Source organism: Spodoptera frugiperda, chromosome 3 (genome assembly GCF_023101765.2).
Source record: "Spodoptera frugiperda isolate SF20-4 chromosome 3, AGI-APGP_CSIRO_Sfru_2.0, whole genome shotgun sequence".
Taxonomy (NCBI): Eukaryota; Metazoa; Arthropoda; class Insecta; order Lepidoptera; family Noctuidae; genus Spodoptera; species Spodoptera frugiperda.
Genome location: NC_064214.1, coordinates 11,596,290 through 11,622,760, shown reverse-complemented (window position 1 = coordinate 11,622,760; position 26,471 = coordinate 11,596,290). Strand labels below are relative to the sequence as shown.

General features: G+C 37.0%; 5 protein-coding genes across 5 annotated transcripts; 4 read left to right on the top strand and 1 right to left on the bottom strand.

The window, feature by feature from the left end:
- Positions 1-1,050: 1,050 nt before the first annotated feature.
- Positions 1,051-4,900, top strand: LOC126912876 (alcohol dehydrogenase-like). The gene is made up of 5 exons (XM_050707200.1): positions 1,051-1,209; positions 2,484-2,720; positions 2,861-3,034; positions 3,611-3,768; positions 4,175-4,900. Exons 1-5 carry the CDS (start codon positions 1,114-1,116, stop codon positions 4,323-4,325), a joined length of 816 nt encoding a protein of 271 aa, XP_050563157.1. The 5' UTR covers positions 1,051-1,113; the 3' UTR covers positions 4,326-4,900.
- Positions 4,901-5,346: 446 nt separating this feature from the next.
- LOC118274338 (alcohol dehydrogenase-like) lies at positions 5,347-8,013 on the top strand. Its single transcript, XM_035591803.2, has 5 exons — positions 5,347-5,508; positions 5,856-6,092; positions 6,491-6,664; positions 7,130-7,287; positions 7,843-8,013. The coding sequence occupies exons 1-5, from the start codon at positions 5,413-5,415 to the stop codon at positions 7,991-7,993; spliced, it is 816 nt and encodes a 271-aa protein (XP_035447696.2). The 5' UTR covers positions 5,347-5,412; the 3' UTR covers positions 7,994-8,013.
- Positions 8,014-8,533: 520 nt separating this feature from the next.
- LOC118273860 (alcohol dehydrogenase 2-like) lies at positions 8,534-12,098 on the bottom strand. Its single transcript, XM_035591030.2, has 5 exons — positions 11,886-12,098; positions 10,472-10,708; positions 9,975-10,148; positions 9,292-9,458; positions 8,534-8,768 (listed from the first exon to the last, which is right to left on the bottom strand). The coding sequence occupies exons 1-5, from the start codon at positions 11,985-11,987 to the stop codon at positions 8,618-8,620; spliced, it is 831 nt and encodes a 276-aa protein (XP_035446923.2). The 5' UTR covers positions 11,988-12,098; the 3' UTR covers positions 8,534-8,617.
- Positions 12,099-13,308: 1,210 nt separating this feature from the next.
- LOC118273853 (15-hydroxyprostaglandin dehydrogenase [NAD(+)]-like) lies at positions 13,309-15,882 on the top strand. The gene is made up of 5 exons (XM_050707191.1): positions 13,309-13,462; positions 13,801-14,037; positions 14,473-14,646; positions 14,974-15,134; positions 15,618-15,882. Exons 1-5 carry the CDS (start codon positions 13,361-13,363, stop codon positions 15,766-15,768), a joined length of 825 nt encoding a protein of 274 aa, XP_050563148.1. The 5' UTR covers positions 13,309-13,360; the 3' UTR covers positions 15,769-15,882.
- Positions 15,883-18,470: 2,588 nt separating this feature from the next.
- On the top strand, positions 18,471-24,039 carry LOC118273847 (protein prenyltransferase alpha subunit repeat-containing protein 1). Its single transcript, XM_035591016.2, has 3 exons — positions 18,471-18,683; positions 18,768-19,159; positions 19,576-24,039. The coding sequence occupies exons 1-3, from the start codon at positions 18,610-18,612 to the stop codon at positions 20,451-20,453; spliced, it is 1,344 nt and encodes a 447-aa protein (XP_035446909.2). The 5' UTR covers positions 18,471-18,609; the 3' UTR covers positions 20,454-24,039.
- The last annotated feature ends 2,432 nt before the right edge of the window (positions 24,040-26,471 follow it).

Here is a 26,471-nt window from a genome sequence, read left to right as displayed (position 1 = left end):
GAATCATAATAAGTAAACCGACAGAGAATTGATTCAATGGTATGGTACGTTTGGTTTATCTTATCACTTCCATAATGTAGTACTTGTATTGCAGGTGCAGCTATTCAATGCCAAACCTCGTATACACCCCGCCCAGGTTTTGAACGGCAAGCAATACCTTTGCTGGGTTATTTGCGTTTGCTCCGTCTTAGGGGCTTTGTTAACACCAGGGCTTTAGCGATTTGATTTGATATATTTTATTAGATATATTGGCGTGCAAATTGATATTAATTATAAAGCTGTATTTAAACTGTTGCTATTTCTAGACGTTGTCCACCAGAAATATGCTATGTAGCTGTGCTACGAAGATGTAATAACTATGCTCTTAAACTATGTGACCGTTTCCACCGACACTAAGCTATGTAGCTGTGCGAGGAAGATGCACAGCTCGAGTGTGCGATGTGTCGATAGTAAGGGAAGGCAGCAACAGCACGCATCCACAGCCCACATCTTTCCATATAAAAAACATAACTTAGCTGAATCCGTTGTCACCAGTGGCATACTATGTGTACCAATGCAAATTGGTGGATGCCAAACCTAGCATAGCATATCTCCGGTGCTTGTATTGCAAAAGAAGGTTGAAGGCAGAAGAACGCGTGGTAGGTTGCGGGTGCGATGGTTGGATCAATTTAAAACTGCGTTCAATGATCCAGAACCCGTGGGGTAGACCCCCAACGGCCGTGATGTGACCGCCACTTCTTTAGGCTATATTGCATTGTTGATTTATGTTTTCTGCAAATAATTGAGATTGTTAAATAAACGATTAGTGGTTATTTTCTCTTCACTATAAACTCACTCAACTCCACTAGTTTTCTATTGGCAGTCATCAGTCAAGGACTTACCACATTTAATACTCATGTTAAGAGTTGAATCTCGACAAGCCGATGTCATTATGATAACAATAGCTTAGACAGACAAACACAAGTTAGCACTAAATAAAACAAACATCGAAAAATTTATGACGCTTAAGTTTTCGAGATAAAATTATTTATATAAGTTGATTGTAATGAAGGAGGAGTTAATATGTGTCGAGAGTTAACGTAACAATTAGTAGTAGACGGACGTATCATTGCGATGTGGGACGTTAAAGATAAAACGTTTGTTATTACGGGAGGTGCTTCCGGGCTTGGTGCGGGATACGCAAAGGCTTGTCTGGAACACGGAGCCAAGGTATTTCAATTCATTATATAATGACGGGGTATGAAAATTAAAAATCTATTGGTACACTTATCTAGACACATATATATGTAGTGCATCTGGAATGTTTGCAGCGGCTCGCGTTGATGGTTTTCATGCCATCCTTCGCAAGAGGACCGCCTCCTTGTTGCGCAGAGTGCGGGGCAGCATTAATAGCATCCTGAAGGTAGTCGCTGACAAAGTCGACTCAGTAATGATGCAAGCTTTCATGCGGGTTCTAGTTGGACAGTATGAATTGTAATATAACTGTGCCTGCATATAAGCAACATAATTTATTTTGTTTATTCCAATTTTCATTTTTCCAAATGTTACTATATGGACATCTATCCGAAATAAACGTTATATTATAACGTTTATTAACGTTATATTATTATTATAAGTGTTCTTATAGAATTTTCCAGTAAAAGAGATAGTACATATTTTTATTTTTTAAAAGCCTATTGTAAAAGGATTAGCAGGATAACGAAAGTTCCTAGCATGCAGGGGTTGCGGTTGAATCATACTGTAGCGTTTACGCTGTTTATAAGTGAGGCCGTGGTATCACTCCGGTCAAGTCCTCCCATTTGTGCCGAAGACATGGTTCCCCTATACTTGACATACGAAAGTTTCATGTTGACGAATGTTTCGACAAACGGTCTTGAATATTCCAAAAATAAATAAAAATTAAAGTAATGACGTGAGTCACATGTTTACCAATTTAATCTAAATCTAGAATTTCATAAGGTGCGGTCTGATTGATTAGCGCCATGTGATAATACTTTATGAACCTAACTAGTTAAAACATGTCATAGCCCACAGACCACATTATATAAAACATACATACAAACATAACCTAACGCCTGTCTCCCATGGGGGCAGGCAGAGACAATGGAACGCCAATTGCTACGATTATTACACACCTCTTTCGTTTCATCGACAGTCTTTTCATGAATATCTGTCGGTTAATGTACTTTTAATTTGGCCCTCCTTTAATATATTGCCAATCTGGTAGATATATGTCCGTCTAGGGCGCTCTCTACAGGCGGTCCCATTCTTATCCGCCTTGTATATTTCTTTCGTAAATCTGCTTTCATCCATACGTTCTACATGTTCAAACCATCGTAGCATCCCTAACTTTTACAATGCTTGTCTTTCAAGCCATAACACTATTTCACTTAATACTCCATACATACTTCTCAAGGCTCTCATTTCCACTGCATTAATCTTGGTTTCATGCTTCTTCATAAAACAATTTTTTTTTATTACAGAATGTAGCCCTTCTTGACATAGCCGAAAAGCTGGGCAACGCAACAGCTGAACAACTGAACAATACTTTTGGCAATAAAGTGATATTCGTGAAATGTGACGTGAGCAAGGAGGAGGACATCGTGAGTGCGTGGGACTCCGTGCTGGCTCAGTTCAAGCAGATTGACGTCATCGTCAACAATGCTGGCATCATGGTGGATGCTCCTAGCGTGTGGAGAACTGCTTCCGACGTTAATTGGGTATGGAAAGTTGTTAATAGATTTAAAGTCTCTTGGGTCACATAATCTTGTAAGAGACCTCTACAAAGATAATTATTATTATTTTAAGAGCAATTAGAAGGAAGGGCGATAAGCTTTTAATAAGCTTTTAATATTTCCAGCAAGGATTGGTCTCCTTTACCTTAAAAGGCGTTAGCCATATGAGGAAGGATGAGGGCGGTGCTGGTGGCACTATTTTGAACATCGCTTCGACATTGGCCATAACAAAAATGCCCTTTTTGCCAATCTACTGCGGTTCCAAAATGGCTGTTTTGCATTTCAGCCAATGTTTAGCGGTGAGTCAGTCTGCATCATTATCGAGTTAATTAGTACTTAATTGCATCCATTAGATAAATTAGACACTAGAGATAGTAACATACTTAAGTTCCATAAGTAAGGTAAGTGCTTGACATCAACCAGCTTTTAACTCGATAGACTCTATCGGCATAGAGTGCCTCGTTGGCCGAGTGGTTGCAAGTGCGACTGCCGGACAAAGAGTCTCGGGTTCGATTCCCGGGTCGGGCAAAGTATTATTGGACTTTTTTCGGTTTTTCGAAAATTTCTCAGTGGTAGCACGGAGTCTGGAAATGTGCCCGGTATATGGTAATAAGCTCACCACCTATTACATGGGATTTACAACATAAATTGTGAAATGTGGGTGTACATTGGCATTATGTACCATAATGTGCACCTCTGCCTACCCCTTCGGGGATTAAAGGCGTGACGTTATAACTCTATCGGCAAACATTGATATTTGCTGTAATCATCTATAAATTCTTCCTGCCATTTTTCCTAACGGGGCACTCCTTCAAAAGGCTCCTAACTTTCTGGGGCTGCTGATTCTTCCTACCTAATCTATTTCTTATTTCTAGATGGATCCGTTCTATGAAAATACAGGAATAAGAGTTATGACAATGTGCTTGGGGTGCACAGACACGCCGTTAATAGACAATTTACAGACCAGGCCTTGGGATCCGAAACTTGTGGACGATTTCGTCACCAACATTACTAACAGCTTTATACGGCAAAAGTAAGTTCTTGACGCTATCTAAAATGATAATTAATTAATTAGGTATGATTGTGGAATGAATGCTGTCGAGGTTTTCCCAGTAGGCTACAATATGGGGTACTTTAAGAAGGGAGTAATAGGTTTCTTAAGGGTCAGCAAATCGCATGTAATGCCCCAAGTGTTGCAAGGGTTCATAGGCTATGGTAACTAGTTATCATAAGGGGGGCCGTGTGCTTTTAATATTTTAAATTATAAAAAAAATATTCTAAGCATTAGGTATCATGTTTATGCCTCGTGAAGTCACGGTGGGTAATAATGGCTCCATTGAATAGGATAGGTAGTGAATGTCATCATTTTTTTTGGTATCGTTTTTTAACTTTTAATTACCCAATGGTTGCTTTCATCTGTGCTTTCATTTCCATTACAGACGGGAATCGGCCGTTTCAGCATTAATTAAGATGTTAACAACTGGTAACCCAGGCTCTATCTGGCTGACTCTCGACAATAAACCAGCTCGAGACATCACATCAGTTATCGACAACGCTTATAAAGAATTTGAGAAAGTTATGGCAGAATAAACGACTTATCTCATTTAAACGGCACAGCTCCAAGCCAGCAATAAACTTGTCACTTAAATTTGAACATTAAATCTTATGTCGTATGATATATTTCATAACGGACAATAAGAAAAGGGCTGTAAGCACGTGGTCCGTACGCTGTCAGCGCGCTTACACCTTTTTACATTGATCCCAAAGCAAAATAACGCCGTGTCGGGGCCGTGCCGTTTACGTGTGCGATGACTTTAAAATGTGAATTAACCGAATATTGTTGTTTCAGTAAATTAAGTTTATGCGGAATCCGCAAATTTATTGAGTTTGTTTTTCTTCTATAAAAATCCAATAAACATAGAATAAGATTACGAAATGATATTTTTATTTGGTCATCTGCCTCATAGAACAATTTACAAATCGATAATAGTCAGTTAAAAAACAAAAGAAAAGCTTTAAAGCCCAAAGGTTTGGCTGGTAGAAAATGCCTACGGCATTAAGCCCACCTTGTGTACACATTTATGTGCATAAAGAGTTAAATAAATAAATACACCAGAGTGATATTGCCCTTTGTGACAAAGTCAGTCACGGCATGTCCCCAGGACCTAGTAGGACACCTAGATGATGAAAGATAAACCTAAAACCACAATGACATTGCACTTTTTTTGGTGAATTCTAAGCCTACGCATTACGTCCGGAGCTGCGGACTACCTAGCGGGTTTACCGGGGCTCCGGCTCGAAAAGCAGGAGTAGGAACGGGGTGGTTTTTAGTCAGTAAAAAACACTCCCTCTTGCCTCGCCCAAGGCGACGGAAGAAACCATTGGATGATTTTCCCCCCTCAAAAAAAAAGAACCTAGTAGGACACCTAGATGGCTTCAATCTCAAAAAAGAAACAAAAGATAAACTTAAAACCAGAGTGATATTGCACTTTTCTTGGTGAACTCTAAGCCAATAATTAATTACGTAATTTGCAGCAACACAGTCATCCAGAAAGCACAAAGAGGTTTTTGAGATAAAAGTAAAGTAAGTACAGATAAGTTCCGTATAAATAAAGAGTTTGTCACTGTTTTCGAGAGTTAATTCAAGGGTAATTGATCAGACGGACGTATCATTGCGATGTGGGACGTTAAAGATAAAACGTTTGTTATTACGGGAGGTGCTTCCGGACTTGGTGCGGACTATGCGAAGGCTTGTTTGGAACATGGAGCTAAGGTATTTTATTTTCCAAAATATTTTCTAAGTCCCCATGAAATAATTTTAAGAGAGAGATTTATTTTTAGTGTAATGTTCCTTGTGTATCAATTTCATGGTTCGAGAAATGATCATATATTTTCAAAAAGAAATAAAATATTGAAGTGATAAAAGAGAGAGAAGATATTAAAGGGTACTAACCGTCCCAATTAATTTAAATTCTATGAATATCTAGCCTTTTTAAGGTAGGAGTACATTGATTAGTGTATGATATTTATCTATGTAAACATGTTTAGACATGTCGACTATTTGGTCAGACACCACAACTTTATTAGATATACCTATATGTATAATCGAATTAATTACAGAATGTAGCCATCCTAGATATAGCTGAAAACCTAGGTAATGCAACAGCTGAACAACTGAACAATACTTTTGACAATAAAGTGATATTCGTGAAATGTGACGTGAGCAAGGAGGAGGACATCGTGAGTGCGTGGGACTCCGTGCTGGCTCAGTTCAAGCAGATTGACGTCATCGTCAACAATGCTGGCATCATGGTGGATGCTCCTAGCGTGTGGAGAACTGCTACTACTGTTAATTGGGTATGAGAAGTTTATAGTATATTTATACGCTCTTCCCAAATCCCGTCTTAGGAGCTACACATTTAACACAGACTGTGTAGCAGCATTCTCTAATGGACTATAACTTTTTAATCTGCAATTTCCAACTAGCCTGCCAAGCGTGTCGTTAAAATTACAAAATCCTTTTACGTAGAGGAGGCATATCTGTCTAGCAGTGCCAGTACCTACTGTCAGAAATTGCTGATGATAAAGTAATCGATCAATACAAGACCACGTTCGGTGCTCTGATGCGTTAGTCTATTCGATGCTCTCATTTCTATTACTTTCAACGTAAATTAAACTCATAGTAAAGGTACTGATGATAAAATGTATAAGAAGAAAGAGTTTTTATGTTTAAAATGTATCTTTTCCCTTTCCAGCAAGGGTTGGTCTCCTTCACATTAAAAGGCGTCAGTCACATGAGGAAGGACGAGGGTGGAGCTGGTGGGACTATTTTAAACGTCGCTTCCATTTTGGGTCTAACGAAACTGGCGTATTTGCCAATCTACTGCGGTGCTAAAATGGCGGTTGTGCACTTCAGTCAATGTTTAGCGGTAAGTTATTGTGAATTGCATCATGTGTAATGTGTTTTTTATGGTATAAGCCGGTAAACGAGCAGACATATCACCTGATGGTAAGCAATGGTAAGCAATCGCTGCCGCCCATGGACACCTGAAACACCAGAGGCGTTACATTTTAGTTCTCATTTCTTTCAAAAGTAAAAATATTAAGAAGACCGAGGTTTACCGTTTTTTCCTTTTTAAATCTGCAAATATGTAGTTTAAATGTTCAATGTTGTCTGATTAATAATGCGCATTTGCGTTTGCAATTGCATGCGTTTCTGTATGCAAATCGTGCAGATTTCTAAATCAAAAGACCTCACAGGTGGACCCTTGGCTGCTAGAGAAAGCTATTATACCAGCCATAAGACGACCACAGCTGAACATAAGCCTCCCCCAATAACTTCCTGATTTATTTATTATTAGACTTATTTCATATTATGCCATTATTATTTCTAGATGGATCCATTCTACGACAATACTGGTGTGAGAGTAATGACAATGTGTTTAGGATCCACCGACACACCGTTGGCGCATAATTTAGAAACCAAGGCTTGGGACCCGAAACTTGGAAACGAAATGGTTGTCAAAATTACAAACCAGTTTATATGTCAAAAGTAAGTTTTTTTGAGTTAATTATTTAACACACTATAGGTATAATATTATAAACGTGAAAGTTTGTTTGTTTGTTTGTATGTTTGTCTGTTAATCACGCTGTTTATCACACGGGACGAAGCCGCTGGCACAATCTAGTTTTAAATATTTCACAAGCTAGTTGTGTGTCTTGTGTAGGTACTTGGCGGTGCTGTAGTTTCATGTAGATGCTTATCATCTGAAATCTATATATAACTCAAAGACATTCATTATTCATAGACTCAAAGCAGACGTGTCATAATTGTGCTCACTATAATGGCAGGAGACCTCAATAAATAAGTAATATCTACCTAATGTCTATAAGTAGCTTTTTTTGGGGGAGCAAAATCATTCAATGACTTCTCCCGCCTTGGACGAGGCAAGAGGGAGTGTCAGACTCTTACTGACTAAAAACTACCCCATTCCTACTCCTGCTTTTCGAGCCGGAGCCCCGGTAAACTCGCTAGGTAGTCCGCAGCAACGGAGTCTATAAGTAGCTAGACGGTGACCATTTCAACTCATTTTCTTTTTCATTACAGAAGGGAATCAGCAGTCGATGCCTTCATTAAAATGTTAACAGATGGTACTCCAGGCTCTACTTGGCTATCTCTTGACGACAAACCGGCTCGAGACATCACATCTGCCATTGATAACGCATTCATACAATTTGAGAAAGTTATGTCGGAATAAATAAGCTGTTATTGTTGTTATTTTGATTTTCCCTTGATTACACTTGACCTTTCAAATCTACTGCCTTATTTACTGGTTTTGTGGGGCTTAGTTTATAACGGCGTACAGAGCTGTTTCTTTGTGTAAGCACTCTTACGATGAATAACATTTTTGTTTTTATCAGTATCAGTATGCGTATTTCATTCAGTTCCTTAATTATTTTGTTTTGATGACCCGGGTCATATCATCTACATTATCTACATTGGATAAAATAATATCAGCATCATATAAACACGTTATACAAATAACATAAAACATGTAGTTTTTTGTTAGAATGAATGAATTTCTAGCAAGCAACATTACGACCGAATTTACAAACCTATTTCAATCATTTGATTGTCATACGATACTTGCCTATCTCTATTTAGATATGGACCGTGCTGATCGCTTACCATCAGGTGACTCGTTAGCTGGTTTGGGACGTATTCCATAAAAAAAAATTAGATAAATCTTTTCAGTAAATGAGCAAAAAAAAATAAAAACAATTAAAAGAGATAACGATTGAATTTCTATAAAAATGAATTTATTTAGTACATAATCTAATGAAATAAATCATTTAAGCCTCATAGGTACAGACACTAGATACTATGGTTTAAGGAGATTCTCAAAATCCTTGAATGCTCGATCAATGGTTGGAGTAATATTCTGACCAGGTTTGTTATCCAAGGACAGCCACATTGACGCCGGAGGGCCAGTTTTGTACATCTCCACTAGGACTTTAACTGCTGATTCTGGTCTGTAAATAATATGACATCATAATTAGACAAGAGGACCTCATCGGTAAATTGTATTGTTAGTCGAAAAAGGTAAATTAATAGCACAGAGCCTGAAATATTGCTTCATATAATTATGGTACTATGCTAATTACTTATATACCCTTGTAAAGTATACTGAGGTAGGTATAGAATAATCACATCTAATTGCATAGTCTCCCATGGGGGTAGGCAGAGATAATGGAACGCCAATTGCTACGATTCTTACACATACACACCTCTTTCGCTTCATCAACAGTCATCAGTCTTTTCATGCATGCTCGTCGGTTAAAGGTACTTTTAATTTGGCCCCTTTTTAATATGTCGCTATATATCCGTCTGGGGCGCCCTCTACCGACAGTCCCACTCATATTCGCCTTGTATATTAATATCTAATTGCAATCAATCTTATTGCTTCAATTTAATCAACAGGCGTTATACAATACTTTCGCTTGGAAATAATGAAAATACAAAGGAAGATTTATTTAGAAAGAAAATGGTACTTACTTTTGATACACAACTTTGTGTTTCTGACTCTCAATGACATCCATCATTAATTGACCGACCTTAGGGTCATACGCCTTCGGTCCCAAGTTCTCCAGCAATGCAGTGTCAGTAGGACCGAGGCATAAGGTTACAACTCTTACTCCAGTGATCTCGAAGAATGGTGGCATCTGAAAATGAGAATAAAATAGTTTTCAGATAACCATGCTGCTGTGATTAAGAGTCCCGGTGTGACTTGAAACTGGTAGGAGGTAGGCCAGCTCGAATAAACCAACCAATCACAGCGCGAACGAACGCTCCCAAACGCGCTCTCGTTTCGATTACTTTAAACGTAAAGCAAACTAATACTATGGGAAGGTTCACTTCAGAATGCCTAATTTTTTAAAATTAATTTTGAACCGTTTAACAGCTCCAATTTTAGTGTGTAATGGTTTGTTTAGGGGGTCTTCCTATACTCAAACTGTCTGATGTTTCGTCTAGGCTGACTAGGCAACATTACAATTACGTTTTATTTAATGAGATTTTAATATTCCTAAATTGAAACTACAGCGGAGTATCCTCCTCACTCTCCAAGAGACTTATAAATAAATATTCTGCCTTCGAGAAGTTGAAAGTGGTATTGGCTTTGGCTTTTTACCTGACTGCGCCAGAAGGAGGGTTATGTTTTTTAACTGTTTTTTACTTACCGCTATACATTGACTGAAGTGCAATACAGCCATTTTGGAGCCACTGTAGATGGGAAATGCCCCCAGTTTCATGAATGCCACTGTTGAAGCAATGTTCATGATGGTTCCACCAGCCCCACCCTCATCCTTCTTCATGTGCTTGATGCCTTTCAATGTGAAGGAGACTAATCCTTGCTGAGAATTTACAAAAATGCACTAGAATATGTTTTCAGTAATAAAGGGTGATCAAGAATAGGTAAAATCAATAGTTAAGTCTGTACGACGCGACGCCCGGAGTGTCTCTCGCGTCGGCTGGGGCGTGGAGAGGTTCGTTTCCTCACGCACCCCGCCTCTTCCTTAGCTAGCATCCCAGCCAGACGGCATCCCAGTCCCCCTCGCTCCACACCATGGTCTGAACCAATGTCTGACGCGACAGATCGTCGAGTCCGTCAGAGAAGCTAGGTGCTCGTACTTTACACACTTAAAAGAGAAGTGGTAAATCTTGAATCACTATTTACCCAATTAACATCGGAAGCAGTTCTCCACACGCTAGGAGCATCCACCATGATGCCAGCATTGTTGACGATGACGTCAATCTGCTTGAACTGAGCCAGCACGGAGTCCCACGCACTCACGATGTCCTCCTCCTTGCTCACGTCACATTTCACGAATATTACTTTATTGCCGTAGGTCTTATTCAAATTTTCAGCTTTGGCTTTGCCTAGGCTCTCGGCAATGTCGAGGATTGCTACATTCTGTAATCATTCAAGTAATTTTATTGTAGTTAGAATCAAATATTTTTGTATGGAAATTGTGAATATATTCATATTTTTGTTCGGCTATGAACGTCGTATGGCCTTGTGGCTGATAATGATGACAATTAACTAAGTTACTTTTTTTTTTGATGGGAAAATCTTTCAATTACTTCTCGAGAGGGAGTGTCAGACTCTTACTGAGTAAAAAACACCCCGTTCCTACTCTTGCCCTGCTTAGTCCGCAGCTCCGGATCAGGAATTAAATATACTAATGGAATGGAAGGAATTTAATAATATTTCATTTTAATTGCCGGTCTTTAGGGAATGGCCAAGATAAATATTATATGTTGATTATAATCACCAAACATCTTGATCACCATGAGACCACCTAATTTGCTATTCCATGGTAGGCACATGCTTGATATCAAATTGAACGTCAATTTCAATAAAAAATGTTTCCTCATCGTGACAGATGTAATTAGAGTCCTAAATCTAAAGTCCATTTTTTATCAAGTCAGCATGACTGCTATATTTTTTATTTCTCTTTCAATAAAAAATATGTCAAATAATATTTTGCTCGATCCGAACACCAAACAAAAATAATATTATGTAAACAATAAGTTTTTTTTTTATTAGCGTGTTTATTTTTGAGGGTGGAAAATCATCCAATGTTTTATCTCGCCAGTGCTACTACGGAAGTGTCGGACTCTTACTGACTACCTGTGCTAAAAACCACCCGTTCCTATTCCTGCTCTTCGAGCCCAAGACCCGGAAACCCGACAGGTCTACCGCGGCTCCTTATCGGGCATCAGCTCTACTGGGCCTCATCAGTGGTGGTCTGATAGCACTTTGAGGCACGAGCAGAACGCGACGCATCGTACGCACACGGGCGAACGAAGGTGATAACATATCATTTTATTATTTAAAAAAAACGAACTGACTAAACTTCCGATACTATTACCTAATAATATTATAGCTACATCTACAATAAAAAATACAAACAAATGCTACAGTAAAATAAAATGTCTTTAAACAAAAATAGGTATAGGTTTTGTCACGCATTTTATAACAAAAAAAAAAAAAAATAGTAAAAAAAAGCAACAAAGAATATAAACTATTCCATTTTTGAATAGGTTTCGAACAGGTGGCGACGAATAAAAAAAAGTAAAACATGTACCTTTGCACCTTCCTTGAGGAATGCTTCAGCATACAGCGCGCCCAAGCCTGAAGCTCCACCAGTAATCAAAAAGGTTTTATTATTAGCGTCCCACTCCGCCATTTTTGTTAACGCTCACCAACACTGTCAATCATTAACTAACGCTAAAACTGCTCTCAAGTTTTTATGTAGATACAAAAACTACTGAGTGGCTATTATTGCCTAGAGGCAATTGTAATACACCTGCTGTATTTATTATCTATATCTGTTTATAAGAAGAGTGAGAATGATTGTTTGATGTTATCATCAATGACCCTTTATAAAGGCCTAGGATAAAGATGAGTTCTTATTACCTATAGATCGGTTATTAATTTCGTCTGTGAAGTAGCTTTTTTTTGAAGGAGGGAAAATTATTCAATGACTACTCCCGCCCTGGGCGTGGCGAGTGAGAGTGTCAGACTCTTATTGACTAAAAACCACCCCGTTCCTACTCCTGCTTTTCGAACAGTCTTCGGTAAACCTGCTAGGTAGACCGCTGGTCCTGTAACAAGGAACAAGCATCAATGCTCTTGGATAAATCCGAACAAATAGAAATTCTAACATTGACTGTCCCGGGCTGTTGAAGGCTGATTGTTTCATTCAAGCAATTAACGGCTTGACTGGAAACGGTTTTGGTTACTATTATTAGGAGTGATTCTTAATGGTAAATGGTAACAGAGCTGCGTATTAAAAAAAACATTGATACTCAAGGTTTTTTGTAGGGCTTTATGTGTCTAACCCAAAAAAATATACCTATTGTAGTTTTTAGACGTATTATTTAACGACGCCTAATCGAAACGCGAGCGCCTCAAAGAGCCACTACGGTGATTGAAATAAAAAAAGTAGCAGTCATGCTCTTTTAGTAAAAAAAAAATTGATTTTGGACTTTTCGATAAAAATTACATCGGTCACGATGAGGAAACACTTTTTTATTTGAATTGACGACCAATTGATATCAATTATATATCTAGTTACCTACCTAAGACTATCTCATAGTGATCAGATTACGTTCGCTATATTACGGAGTGCGTTGACCTCCTGAAACAGAAGATTTATGCATGGGCAAACCGTATTTGGCGGTATAAGAAGCGAGTAGAACTATATACCCAGATTTTTTTTAACGTTTATAAGTCTGCATTTGGCCACCAACCCGTATACTGCCTGGACGGTGAAGCGAAAATGTGGCCGAGGATGGAGCACACAAACTTAGAAAGTACCTATTTACTCTGACCCTGAAAAGACCCGGGTCGTATTTCTTGAATATCTCAGTTAGCCCTTATCTAATGACCTGTACTGTAGGTGTGGTATGACATACTTTCTTTCTTCTTTACATTATCTAGGTAGAATAAACAGATAATGATATAAACACTTGATATTAATTCGTTAAGATAACGTTTTAGTATATAAGTCAAAACTGATGTTATAAACATCAGAAAGTGAATAAACTGTTCTTTAAAATGGCAAAGTGGGAGATCCAGGGAAAGACGTTTTTAATAACCGGAGGAGCCTCTGGCATGGGGGCTTTGTACGCTGAGGCCTATTTAAAGAATGGGGCAAAGGTAAATACTTAATCCATTTGTAAATTAGCGTTAGACAAGTATTAGTTGGTAGACAACATTATTGTTAGAACTTAAAACGGGATATTTACCATGTTTATTTATGTCGATGAGTTTCCGATATTTCGGCACTGTTGCAAGCGCCATGATCACGGATGAACTATTAAGTTAAGACTAATAAACATGATAAACATGATAATGATATTAATAGTGTCCATGTCAGTTTAAAAATTGATAGACAACATTGGTTGTTTCTCTCAAATATTTTCTTCATCAAACCAAATCAAGTTTTCATTGATTCCCACTTTATTTGTTTTTAAATAAATATTTATTCTTTTCAGAGTGTAGCGCTTTTGGATATAGCTGTGGAAACTGGCAAAGCGACAGCCGAACGTTTAAACAAAACTTTTGACAATAAAGTGATATTCGTGAAATGTGACGTGAGCAAGGAGGAGGACATCGTGAGCGCGTGGGACGCCGTGCTCGCTCAGTTCAAGCAGATTGACGTCATCGTCAACAATGCTGGCATCATGGTGGATGCTCCTAACGTGTGGAGAACTGCTTCCGACGTTAATTGGGTACAGCCTCTTATTTATCTTACTTAACCGTTAGTACAAGTTTGCCTTATGTATAAAATAATCGAAACGAGAGCGCGTTCAGTGCTCTGAATGGCCGGTTTGAATAAACCAACCAATCAGAGCGTCTAATGTGCTCTCGTTTCGATCTTGTTAAACTTAAAAAAACTGGTACTAAGCCCACTGAACAATGACACCAACACGACCAGAAAATACGACTAGCGTTGGTACCATACGCCATTCATAAAAATTAATGGCGTCTATTTTCTAGCTAGCACCATCGTTCAGGCTTTAAATTAAGAATCAAACGATTATATTTACTTTTATATCCATTGCTCCTGTCCTTCTTTAGAATCCAAATATTAATATTTGTGTATAAAATACGTCTACTAAAATCGATTCATTATGTTAGAATTCTATTTTGTTTTTACTTTACAGCAAGGATTGGTCTCCTTCACGTTAAAAGGCATCAGTCACATGAGGAAGGACGAGGGTGGAGCTGGTGGAACCATCATCAACATAGCTTCAACAGTTACTCTAGTAAAAACTCCTGCATTGCCTATCTATAGTGGCAGTAAAATGGCTGTTTTACACTTCGGACAATGTTTAACTGTGAGTCAACAAAAAATTGCACAAGGGAATTTGCATCGTTAAAATTATTAAAATAGAGCGCTTGTTTAGGATTTTCATTTTCTTTTTTACATACATATATGCATAACCTTACGCCTATCTCCCATGGGGATAGGCAGGAGAGAATGGAACGCCAACAGTCATCAGTCTTTTCACGCATGGTCGTCGGTTAAGGTCTTTTTTATACTGAGATATTCTTATTATTACATTTTTAAATAGACCTCGTAACTTGTGAAAGTAGAACGATTCTTAGCTCTGCTACTTGATGGTATATTATAATTTATCAATATTATTTTTTTATACTTTCAGGTGGCACCTTTCTACGACGTCACAGGCATTAGAGTTCTGACTAAATGTCTTGGAGCTACTGATACACCTTTACTCCAAAACCTGGAAGTGAGAGGATACGACCCAAAAGTTGGAAAGGCTTTGGCCGATTCTGTAGTAACTGACGGAGTCATATTTCAGAAGTAAGTTATTATTTTTCGGTGTATGTAGTGGCAGGTTATCATCACCACCTTAAAATTACTAAATTACTTCGAGATTGGCTGGTCGTCTAATATAGTTTAAGTACCTATTCAGATTTCTGGTGGCTTGTTAGGTGGGAGCTTAGACAAACCTACATCCCCAAAAACACACTTCTAACTTATACCCAAACCGAAGCTGTCGCCGTAGCTCCAATAACCCGCAATCCAATAGCCTTGTGGGTTATTGGGGGTCCGACTCGAAAAGCAGGAGTAGGAATGGGGTGGTTTTTAGTCAGAAGAGTCTGATAGTCCCTCTCGTCTAAGGCGGGAGAAGTAATTGTCTCAAAAAACAAACCTATACCGGTAGGTCTGTGCTAAAGTGGAAAGTCAAAGTCAACATTTTGTGACTGTTTGATATTCCGTTGCACCTTTACTGAGGAAGAGAAGAGAGTGAGTACCTACCTAATTTTCTTTATGTGCTTTTAGGCCCGAATCAGCAGTTGCAGCTTCGCTTTACATGTTCGAAAATGGAGCTCCAGGTTCCATCTGGTTGGCTGACAACAACAAACCGGCGAAGGATATAACCCCAATCATCGACAGCGTCTATGCGACTTTCGAAAAACTTATGATGCCATAGAAATTTTATATGAATGCTTTACCTACTGAATTCAGGAAACCAATAGATATTATATTTACGATGTTTGTTAAGTCTAATTTCTAAGTGTAAAATAAATAGTGATATTTATTATAATTCAGTTGTTAAAATTATTGGTCCCTGCCTGGCCACACGCCCTTTCTTATAGAGCAGGAGGGGAAATCCTCATGGAGACTACTGGAGACTCACACCACCCCACGAATAAGGAAGTATGAGTACTGCCAGACTCTTACCAGCTATAACTTCTCCTGCTGTGCCTAATAACTGGTTCCATAGGTCCTTGGACTGTTGACATACAAAAAATGACTAAGCTCATTAAAATTTGGCTTAGTTACAAGCTGTTTACAATTAGTTTTGCCCTGATCCATCAGCTGTGTCTTGAGTTATTGAAGAAATAAGTTTTGGTAGGTATTATAATCTGCAAGGCACTAAAGTGTGATAAACACATTGCAATAACAATGTTTTACTACTATTGATACCACTGTTAACACGTTACAGCTATTGTTAAGTGCAGTGTGATTATCACACCTTTATGTAATACCTAAATAACGTAGGGGTAACCATCACTATCACGATCCATTGTTTTTATACAATTTGTATTGTCATGCTAAGTATGTGGATTACGTAGATTATTTCGATAGATGAATTAATTGATGTAGATAGTATGAATTTAAGTACTTAGGTACTTATATTACATTATAAATTCAAAACAAATTGGGTATTACGTAAAGAAGGTGTGACAATTTTAGAATATTTTTTATTGCATTATCATGCCGACTTTCATTCGGAATTAAATAATCTCACCAAAAACATTCTGTAATAAACTAGCTAAGTCTCGATGGAGATCCGGAGTTGCGGACAACGTAAAAGGTTACCGAGGCTCCGGCTTAAAGCAGAAAAAGGGACAGGGTGGTTTTTAGTCAGTTAGAGTCTGACACTCCCTCTCGCCTCGCCCAAACGGAGAGAAGTCATTGGATGATTTTCCCCCCTCAAAAAAAAGTCTCGACGCAGCTGCTTCCTTTTCTCTAAAAAGTAATGAAATCTAGACAAAGTTGTGCCCAGTCTAAGGTTCCTTACTGCGATTTCTTTATTATTATATTTCATGTTGAGCGACTTGGCTGTTGACTTGTACCCACTTAACTATAAAGAGTGTTCAACGGTCTCATATACGAGTACTTGGCGGGGGCACTGCCGTGCTCCCAAATACGACAGCGACATTAGATTGTGTTAGTGAAGAATTTTAATCCAACCACACGCAAACAAGATAAAACCTAGTGCTTATCAAATTAAATTCAAATTAATTTTATCTTCTATGTTTATTCTTCAAGAGTTACAAACATTAGATATCATTCACCAGTATTTACCTATCTAAGTTGATGGTTTATTAGTGAAGAAAGGCCTCTATGTTGTATAGAATTAATAATAATAAGGTTTTAATGGTATATATAAGCAGGTAAACGAGCAGACAGATCACCTGATGGTAAGTAATCACTGCCGCCCATGGACACTCGAAACACCAGAGGCGTTACAAGTGCATTGCTGGCCTTTTGAGGATTAGGAATTTAAGGGTTGTTGGGCAATCGGGGATTAGGGAGATGGGGAAGAGGGTAATTGGGCCATTAACTTCACTCACACTACGAAACACAACGCAAGCGTTATTTCACGTCGGTTTTCTGTGAGGCCGTTGTATCACTCATCAGGAAGCATGACTCTCTATTTAATTTTATTTCTTTCTATTTAATTTTACTGATAGTACGTTTTTAGAAAGGGATCTCAGTTATAATGCAGTTGTTGCTGCTCGTCCTTCGTATTTTGCTATGCGTCGCAGGTTCGACTCCGGGTTTGACTCCCTATGGTGCATGTATGTAACAATGAACTTGTAGGTATGTTTTTAAACGAAATCACGACACGAGAAAAATGTTAGTGTCAGGAAAAGTAAAAAATAATACAAAATACCTTATTAGACAACGTGCTAGTGGATACGCTGCCGCCGATAGATAGATAATAATGATAGTGATAATACCAAGATAGGTTGGTACATACTTACTACATAGGTAATTAGGTACCTACACAGCTATTCTTACCGTAGGCAAATAAAAAGCATCATCTTTGATAATTATTTACTTACCTACTTTTAGACAACTATCAGATAAAACCTTTAGGTATCAGGAATTCAGCATTAATATACTACTTTTTGAAGACTACCTACTTACCAAATAATATTTTTAAGCTTATTGACAAACTAACCGATAAGTTGTGCAGATAAATGCGCAAGTAGGTACATTAAACATGTAGGCTGTTATGATACCATATGATAAACTCCAGATATTCCTCGAGGCAAGGTGTCAGGCAACAGGACAAATGACCCTTAGAATCATGCATGAAGATATAAATGGATGTAGATGCAGCAAAAAGGGAGGTAAATATGCCACAATATGGCCACAACCATTTTTTATTTTCTGTTCACTTTCTTGATCTACAGTAAGGAACAGGCGTGATGATATAATGAAAAAAAATATTTACCAGCAGGTGTGATTTTATGCTATGTTACCAATGGTACCTCGCTCGGTAGTCGGTACCTCCACATTATCCCATAGTGAACTTGGATGAACTCAAATACCATAGTGCCGTACAACAAAAAATCAATACTTCACTAAAAAGCAAATTGTCTATGGTTTTAATCAATGCAAAGCAAGATGACATTTCAGCATTATTGACATTTCAAAATATTGGGAGTACGTGGTTTATTGAAGTTATTCCTTTCTAATAAGTTAATAATTTCTTGAAATACAAATACTGAAGTGAGAGTCGAAAGTTGCCACAATGGACGACTTCCACAACGGGCTGGTGGAGAAAATAATAAAAGAACTAGATAGTGCTCTGGCTAAATCACCGCTGTAAATATTTACTTCAATTTGGCAAAATTTCAATTAGATATATTTACTAATATGAGGTAGCATTAATCCTTTGTGTTTTTGCAGAACGGAGTTTGATATCGTGCCCGTGGAGTCGACGAAGAACAAGACTCCAGTGTTGTACGTGAACTCCTCTGTGGCTTTAGAATCTTGGTGTGTGAAGCATGTGTATAACTACTGCTACGGGGACTTGATTGAGGATTTCCTGACGCACCCAAAGCGGCGGCTGAGTAGGGTATCCGGCCTGACCTACAAGAGAATCATGTTACTCTTGAACCCTACACTTCTGATCAATCCTGATGTTACTACATTGTGGAATAAGCGACGGGAGCTGATGTCTAAGAGGTACCTCGACTGGGTTGCGGAGATGACGTTTACAAGACTAGTGCTTTCACGGAAGACGAAATGTAATGATGCTTTCTCTTACCGGAGATTTGTGATAGAGCATGTGATGAGAGGTATGTATTGGTTGATTATTCAAAGAAAATATTATTTTAATTTAGAAAATAGTGGTCATACTTAAATATGTACATCCCGCTTACATACCATTTTTTTGTTATAATTTTTCCTGACTCCTGATTACTGGGCCCAAGGCCTTATATAAAAAATAGCATTCTGCAATAATACCACCCATTCTACATATTTTATTTTCATAATTGTTCTTTTTTATGGTGTAGAATAAAGTGTATTAATAAAATAAATAAATAATTGCTTAAATAGTTAAATTTACTTGCACCTATTACTCTTTTTATGTTATCGCTGAGTAACTGATACTCAGGTTAGTTTAAATTTAGTCAGTAGAACATGCACAATTTATGCTGTGCCGAGATCTAATTCTGACATAAAATAATCATTTAATTATAACTACTTTCAGAGACACCTGAGCGCCCTCCTCACTTTGTGAGTACTATATTGGAAGATGAATTTGATGTTTGCACCATGACTGCAGACAAGTGCCCAAATAACTACCACAGTTGGGACCATCGTAGGTGGACATTGGAGTTTGCCTCGAAGTATAGGGCTGAGATTGACAGCACTATCGTTTTCTACAATGAATACAAGTTCATTGTGAATTGGACAGCCCGCCATGTCTCAGACTACAGCTGCTTTCATTACCGCCAACATTGTTTGAAAAAGCTTAACCTGTTAGATGAAAGATGGCCAGTATTTGAGAAGATGCTTGAGGCAGACTTACGTGAGAATGTTCAGAAGTTCATAGAGGCTAGTGATCCAGCTCAGAAGACTAACAAAAGTTTTAAGAAGACTATTGAGGATGAAGATATAATTGCTTATCTGTTTGACTACGCTCCCAATGACTGCAGTTGCTACACTAAATTCTATGAAACTTGTCGAAAAATAGAAATCTACATTTATGAACTGATACAGAACACTGACTTTTTGAAGTTTTATAAATATCATGAAGCTCTATGGTATCATCGGCGATTCATAGTGAGCGAGATCTTGACTACCATGTATGACTTCTTTGAAATAGAGCGGGTCAATGGAAAACTGGCCAGGAAGAAATTAACACCAGACCAGCTGGAAACATTGCAGAAATGCCAAAAATGTGGCAATAGATATTGCGAAGTTGCAGACAAAGAACTCGACTGGGTGTACAACTGCCCTCTATATAAAATTTTGATTCAGCATGAGAAGGCGGTGGTGGCTGACAGGCGAAAGGATATGGACAGGCATGCTGGTAGACATGAGAATTATCTCAAGTGTGTACATGGCCTAGCCGCACATTATTAAACTGGTAACTCTATTATATTTTATACTCTGACTGATTTGGTGTGATGCCAATTAGTTTATTCTGTAGGCCTTCAGAGCTCTCAATACAGTTTGTGGTTTCAAATTTGCTACTGGTAATCAACTAATTGCAAAATATTAAATGAAAATTATAAACCAATACCATTTCTCCGCTACATAAAAAAAAATACAAAGACAAGCCCTCAGCGCCAAGCTAAGAATTTTAATTCATCCATTTTAATTTTTTTGTGATCTTCAGAAAATATAGATAAAGAAAGAATGTCAATTGAAATAAATAAAAATGAGTCGAAAAACAGAATTAGAAAATGAAATTAAAATTGCTTTATTTATGTTTTAAAGTCGTTTAAAAACGTAATTGTGACGAGTGTGCTGGGCATTTGGCTTGTCATCTAACATGGCCCACATAGATGATTCTGGCGGTCAAAAGGTTAATCACATTTTATTTGAGCTCCATATAAACTTTTAGGCAAAATATTATAATTTTGCGATTAAATAATTATAATTTACTTGTGATAACTATTCATACAACAATCTAGTCAGGTATCACACTTGTATACATATATTTGTTTTGTTATTGCACCTCATTTTTAAGTAGTTCTCTTTAGTATAATGTACTAAATATTTATATAATTCATGTTTTAGTATTTTCCCTGAGTAGATATAGTTACAAATATGGTTGATTACTGTAACGCTACTCAATTTTAAGTTGTACTTAAATATCATGCTACCCGTCAAGCAATTACAAAGAGGAGATGCCAGACAACAAAAAATGGCGCTGCCCAATGATATTATAAATAAAAAGGTGCAGATAAGTTATAAGCACTCAGAAGTAGCAAATTAAAATGTGGACAATTGGTAATGTTTTTGTAGTATGGGACTGGTAGATGGAAAATAGAGAGGGGCATGGTTTTTAACGTCCCAAGCTCCCTTTAAAGTGTTATATGAGCATTTTGTTAAAGAGAAATCAACTTATGATTTTTCCTCTTTGTATTTGCTTCACGGTGCAACCTCTGTCATTTAATAAAGAATTTGTTATGACAGAATGATTCTTGAGAGCGACTTAAAATTGAGTAGCATTTGAGTATTTGATCAGTAGTAAAATAAATAATAATAATCAGTAATTATATTTTAAAATTAATGCATTTTTCGGGTATTTATTCAAAGTTTTTGTATAGATGGAAAGTAGGAAGTTTTCAATGTATTTATTTATCAATGTAATAGCTATTGTGTAGAAGATAGAAATACTAGTATAATATATTATGTTACTTTAGATCTTTGTCTAGCATGTAGATGTAATGTATGTGACGCTGTTTAGAACAGCGGACACATGTGGGCACTGCAATTCAAAAAGGTAAAGGATACTAATAAATTGTTATAGTTACAAAATTTGTTACAATCTATGATAAATAATTTTAATTATTTTGGCAAACTGGTTACAAGATTACATTTTTACATGTCAATCTCTAAAATAACTAGATGAGGCCGGAATTTCCCTTCGAACTACACTGAGAAAAAATACCGAAACAAACTCAGAGATCATAGTCTCTTTTAAATTCCAGTCAATCAAATAAAGAATAATGTGAGAGATCTTTTTGACTTACAATTTTGAGAGATTCATTTTTAATTTTGACTTATCTAGTAATGCCTTTTGATGGAATGCAGTGTGTGAATTAAATAATGTGTAATGAGGTGCAAGTTATGTGATGAAATGAGTTTGGTATGTGACTATACCTAAACTGCTGTGCTGATTTTGATGAATTTGAGTAAAGATGTGAGATAAGAAATTGTGTAAAAATTAGGAAATATCGGATTTGATGCGATGTAGGGAGGAATGTGGAATTGATGGATATATTTTTTATTGCAGTGTGCACAAAAGTATTTTATTATATTTAGAAATTATGTCCATATATATCATTGTAGTATTGATACTATTGTAGTTAGTAGCTATGAATATAATCAATATAAAGGGTAATATTCTATGTAACATTGACTGATGATCAATAATATATACTTAGGTGTATTGTCGGAAATGTATTCTCGACGTAGTTAAATTATTTATCGTTATTATTTTATTAACTTATAATACTGAGACATACTAAATTAATTATTATGTTATCGGCTTACTTACTTATCTGTTTGACGAGGAACTCGACTAGTTCCAAGCCATGCTAGAGGCGCATATACATACATACATACAGTAGCAGCGCGACAATCCCGGTGTCGCGTCGCAGAATACTGCTCATGAATATGAGCCTCTAGCATGGCTTGAAACTAGTCGAGTTCCTCGTCAAACAGTTACGTAAGTAAGCCGATAACATAATAATTATTTATCATTGTTACTATAACTATACATGTTTTATGATAATTTTGTAAATACAGACTGGGATATATACAACTCTATGTCCTTAAAACTGATATTTCGTTTTTAGTTGTCAAATTACAGTTTCTCATAAATATATGGATGTAATGATGAAAATGTATGGTGTTCACCATTCTTGTTAAATATGTGTATTAAAGAACAATTGTCTCTACATATTTATTGATTGTTTTTTATGAAACTAATGTAAAACTGTAAAATGTTCTTTTTATTTATTTTGTAAACTTTTGAATTTGTTATAGAATCTGTATTTATATAAAAAAATAATCATAGAAACTGGTAAATTTTAGTTTGAAATACGGAAAATAATGTCACCAATTTACTTATAGTAATAATATCCCGCTTATGTATTCTTTGGGGGGATAGACACGGGTCGTGCTAGGTAGGTAAGTGTGACCCACAATTTTAAGCAGTTTGACAAGGTTTACTGGTTTTTATGAATAATACGATTAATATACCTATAGAAATAATATTCATTGAAATGTATTCGTAATATAGCATAAAAATATTATATTTAGTGTCTGTAGGTGTACTTATACCCAGTAAGTAGTGACTATCCATGTTCCTCGGTGTAAAATGTGAGGAAGGAAATATCTAGGGTTTGGCGAAGAGCTTTGAGTGGTGGATGGCACCAATTTATGCCTAATTTTAGCTACGCCCAATTATACTGTGATTTTAGGTTGAATTTTATGAATAACTAATTAGATATAGCTAACTTTAATGTTAAATATCATCATCATGGCAGATAGAATACCAGTTTCTGATTGGTCAATCGCCTGACAGTTGACAAATGTGTGAATGTCAAACGTCAAAGAAATTGTCAAACGTCAATTTTTCGCGCGCATTTTTTTCAGTGTTGCAATCCTAAACAACATATCAGTTGCACTTTATTTTATTAATGCCCTGTAATATGCGTTATTCATTGCAATGTAAAACTTGACTTTGGAATAAAGAACGATTGACAACAAAACATTTGTTATGCCATTGTAACGTGAAAAGGACGAGGTAACAATAGTATACAGCTTATAGAATAAGATGGTATTATGATTCTCAATTGCCAACATAAATGGATTCAATTAAATGTTTTAGATGTGTGTACCAAATGTTTATCTTCGTAGTCAATAAATGTGTAATAGATTTCGATTCAATAAAAGACATTCTTACATTTCAATAAACTTTGTAACGTTAAAATATTGTTCGTAATTATTTCAAGCAAACAATCCAGTCCCTACTTTAAAAACAAAACAGATTATAAATCAAGAAAGTCTGAGGAAATAAATATATTAATTTTGATTTACGTCAGCTATTTTTTCTAAAACAGTACCCATAGTTCGAGTTTGCTTTACCTTTAAAGTAAGCGAAACGATAGCGCGTTCGGCGCTCTGCTTCGTTGGTTCATTCGCGCTGGTCAATCAGAGCGGCAAACGCTTTCGTTTCATTTTCGTTCAACGTAAAGGCAACTCGTGCTAAGGGTATAGAGCACGACGCGATGGAAATATCAAAATTCTTAATCAAACGTTTTGTAAAGGAGACGTTTTGGTGTGTACATTTCTAGTAAGTTCGTATAAAGATCACACCGCGGTCACTTAGGAAACGAGGCTTCAAGTAAAAATAATGTTTGTGCATTACGGACTGCCTAGCGGGTGCCAAGCCTCTGGCTCGAAGAACAGCAGGAGTTTTGTCGGACTGTACACTAGATTATAAGTTTTCTAACATGTAAGTACCTTTTAACAAATAAATAAAATAAACGGGGTAGGCCTAATTAAAAAAAAAGTCCTACTAGGATTTTCTCTTGTGTCGTGGGTGCGTTTACAAACATATAATGTCACAAAATATGACACCCAGACCGAAACAATTTGTGAATCAGACAAAGAATTGCTCCGAGCGAGAATCGAACCCGCTACTCGTTACACGGCAGCTACTTGTCGTATTTGAAGATTACAATAGTGAAGATATTTCGTACCCCGGACCAGTTAATTCAATTTCAGAACACAAAGAAGTTAAATAAATATTTACTCCACTCTGCATAAAGTAGGTACCTAGTTCACAAATGTGCACAATGCGTTGCTTCATTAATGAAAACCATTCATAGCAATTGTTTTTATTGACGAAGTGACCTCTTTCATAAAAATATTTTTTTGTATACTGTATGTATACGCATAATCAATAATTTATATTGACTATTGTAATCTTCAAACACTACTTCCCATTAAAGCCGTGGCAGATACTTTTAGAACATCTTATATGTATATTATGATAATAGTACTATTTAATTACATCATCATTTTATACCCTACTACAATAGCTACAACAATTTAATGACACAGTCAATTGAAATTCCCTCTGAAACACAAGTCACCATTCAAGTCTCCCGGTTCAAATAAGAACGTGGTATATGTTCACAAATGATCGTAAGACGAAATCTGTTTCACAGTTCGCTGGGTTTTGTCCCAGTTGCACAGTTTTTGCGGCACCGCTACGCTTCGTAGCGTTTCGTAGCCAACTTCTTGTAGCGTAGCTTCGTAGCTCCGTAGCGCCGTAGTCACGTCGCTTCGTAGACCTCTCTTAATGAAGACGTTACTAATTTTAGGTTTCGTTGTTATGTAAGTGAGTTGATTTTTTTTTGCTGAAAGAAAATGGAAATGGATTCGTTTGGGTAATGGTAATTAAGGTTTCTTTTGCAAAATTTTATTAAAGAGAAAGATTTAGTAGACATAGTTATAAAAAACGTTTTGGACGTAATCCAAAGGCTTTATGCGTATTTACTGTGATTTAAATGTTTAACTCCAAGCACGATAATCGGTCACGAATTCACGAGTGTTAAACTTAAACCACAGTGCTAATTGCGACACAAAATTATTTAGCTTTTTATACGCGCGAAAATGAACCTTAACAACTGGTATCAGTTTACATTTTCGCTGATCATTCCAATTATAAAACTACGTTCAAACAAGTCACATGTTGAACTTCACGTAATAGTACTAGAGAGGTACATAACAGGTGCATACGCAATACGCATCGTCCTCGATGTGGGTCAGGAGGCTCGCACGCGGGGAAACCGCCACCTTTATACCTCCCCCACAATAAAAAAAACAGACTCAAAAGTTCCACTAAAAAACCAAATTGAAACTTTAAATCTGAGGGGTCAAAGTTCAGTTTGCATTGTCTAAGGGTAAGTTTTAAGTCGTTTCGTTGTCGCATAGCATGTGACGTCACAGCAGTGTCGCGCGTTCGCGGGCTTGTTTCGATCGATATTCGGACTCGGTCGTTCCCGCGAAAGGTCGGAAAGGGCCGAATGACGCGCCACCACGTGCATGTTACGTAATGATAGGTACAACTCATTGACAGAGATTATTTTGTACCTACGCTTTGCCGCACAAACAAAGCGCCGGACAATGCTCGGACAATCTTAAAATAAAAGGTAAATATCGACAAAATTTGCATAAATAAATGAATACATACTAATTTACCAAAACAGTATTTAATCGATTGTAGACTTTGAAGATATGACTGGCTTTAAAGAAAAGAAAAAGAAGAAAAAAAAACATTCTTAATTTAAAAAACAGACCATAGAGTAAAAGAAAACAAAAGCTCATTGTTGTTAAAACATTCATTAAGGTTTT

Excerpts from the sequence above, each read along its gene's own strand:
- LOC118273847 (XM_035591016.2), top strand. The coding sequence starts at position 18,610 with ATGGACGACTTCCACAACGGGCTGGTGGAGAAAATAATAAAAGAACTA. Across the intron at positions 18,684-18,767 it reads GCTCTGGCTAAATCACCGCT|AACGGAGTTTGATATCGTGC; the intron begins GTAAATATTTAC and ends GTGTTTTTGCAG. Across the intron at positions 19,160-19,575 it reads GATAGAGCATGTGATGAGAG|AGACACCTGAGCGCCCTCCT; the intron begins GTATGTATTGGT and ends AACTACTTTCAG.
- LOC126912876 (XM_050707200.1), top strand. The coding sequence starts at position 1,114 with ATGTGGGACGTTAAAGATAAAACGTTTGTTATTACGGGAGGTGCTTCC. Across the intron at positions 1,210-2,483 it reads GTCTGGAACACGGAGCCAAG|AATGTAGCCCTTCTTGACAT; the intron begins GTATTTCAATTC and ends TTTTTATTACAG. Across the intron at positions 3,035-3,610 it reads ATTTCAGCCAATGTTTAGCG|ATGGATCCGTTCTATGAAAA; the intron begins GTGAGTCAGTCT and ends TCTTATTTCTAG.
- LOC118273860 (XM_035591030.2), bottom strand. The coding sequence starts at position 11,987 with ATGGCGGAGTGGGACGCTAATAATAAAACCTTTTTGATTACTGGTGGA. Across the intron at positions 10,149-10,471 it reads CTGCTTCCGATGTTAATTGG|CAAGGATTAGTCTCCTTCAC; the intron begins GTAAATAGTGAT and ends GTAAATTCTCAG. Across the intron at positions 8,769-9,291 it reads CACAAAGTTGTGTATCAAAA|ACCAGAATCAGCAGTTAAAG; the intron begins GTAAGTACCATT and ends TATTATTTACAG.
- LOC118274338 (XM_035591803.2), top strand. The coding sequence starts at position 5,413 with ATGTGGGACGTTAAAGATAAAACGTTTGTTATTACGGGAGGTGCTTCC. Across the intron at positions 6,665-7,129 it reads ACTTCAGTCAATGTTTAGCG|ATGGATCCATTCTACGACAA; the intron begins GTAAGTTATTGT and ends TATTATTTCTAG. Across the intron at positions 7,288-7,842 it reads AACCAGTTTATATGTCAAAA|AAGGGAATCAGCAGTCGATG; the intron begins GTAAGTTTTTTT and ends TTTTCATTACAG.
- LOC118273853 (XM_050707191.1), top strand. The coding sequence starts at position 13,361 with ATGGCAAAGTGGGAGATCCAGGGAAAGACGTTTTTAATAACCGGAGGA. Across the intron at positions 14,038-14,472 it reads CTGCTTCCGACGTTAATTGG|CAAGGATTGGTCTCCTTCAC; the intron begins GTACAGCCTCTT and ends TTTACTTTACAG. Across the intron at positions 14,647-14,973 it reads ACTTCGGACAATGTTTAACT|GTGGCACCTTTCTACGACGT; the intron begins GTGAGTCAACAA and ends TTATACTTTCAG.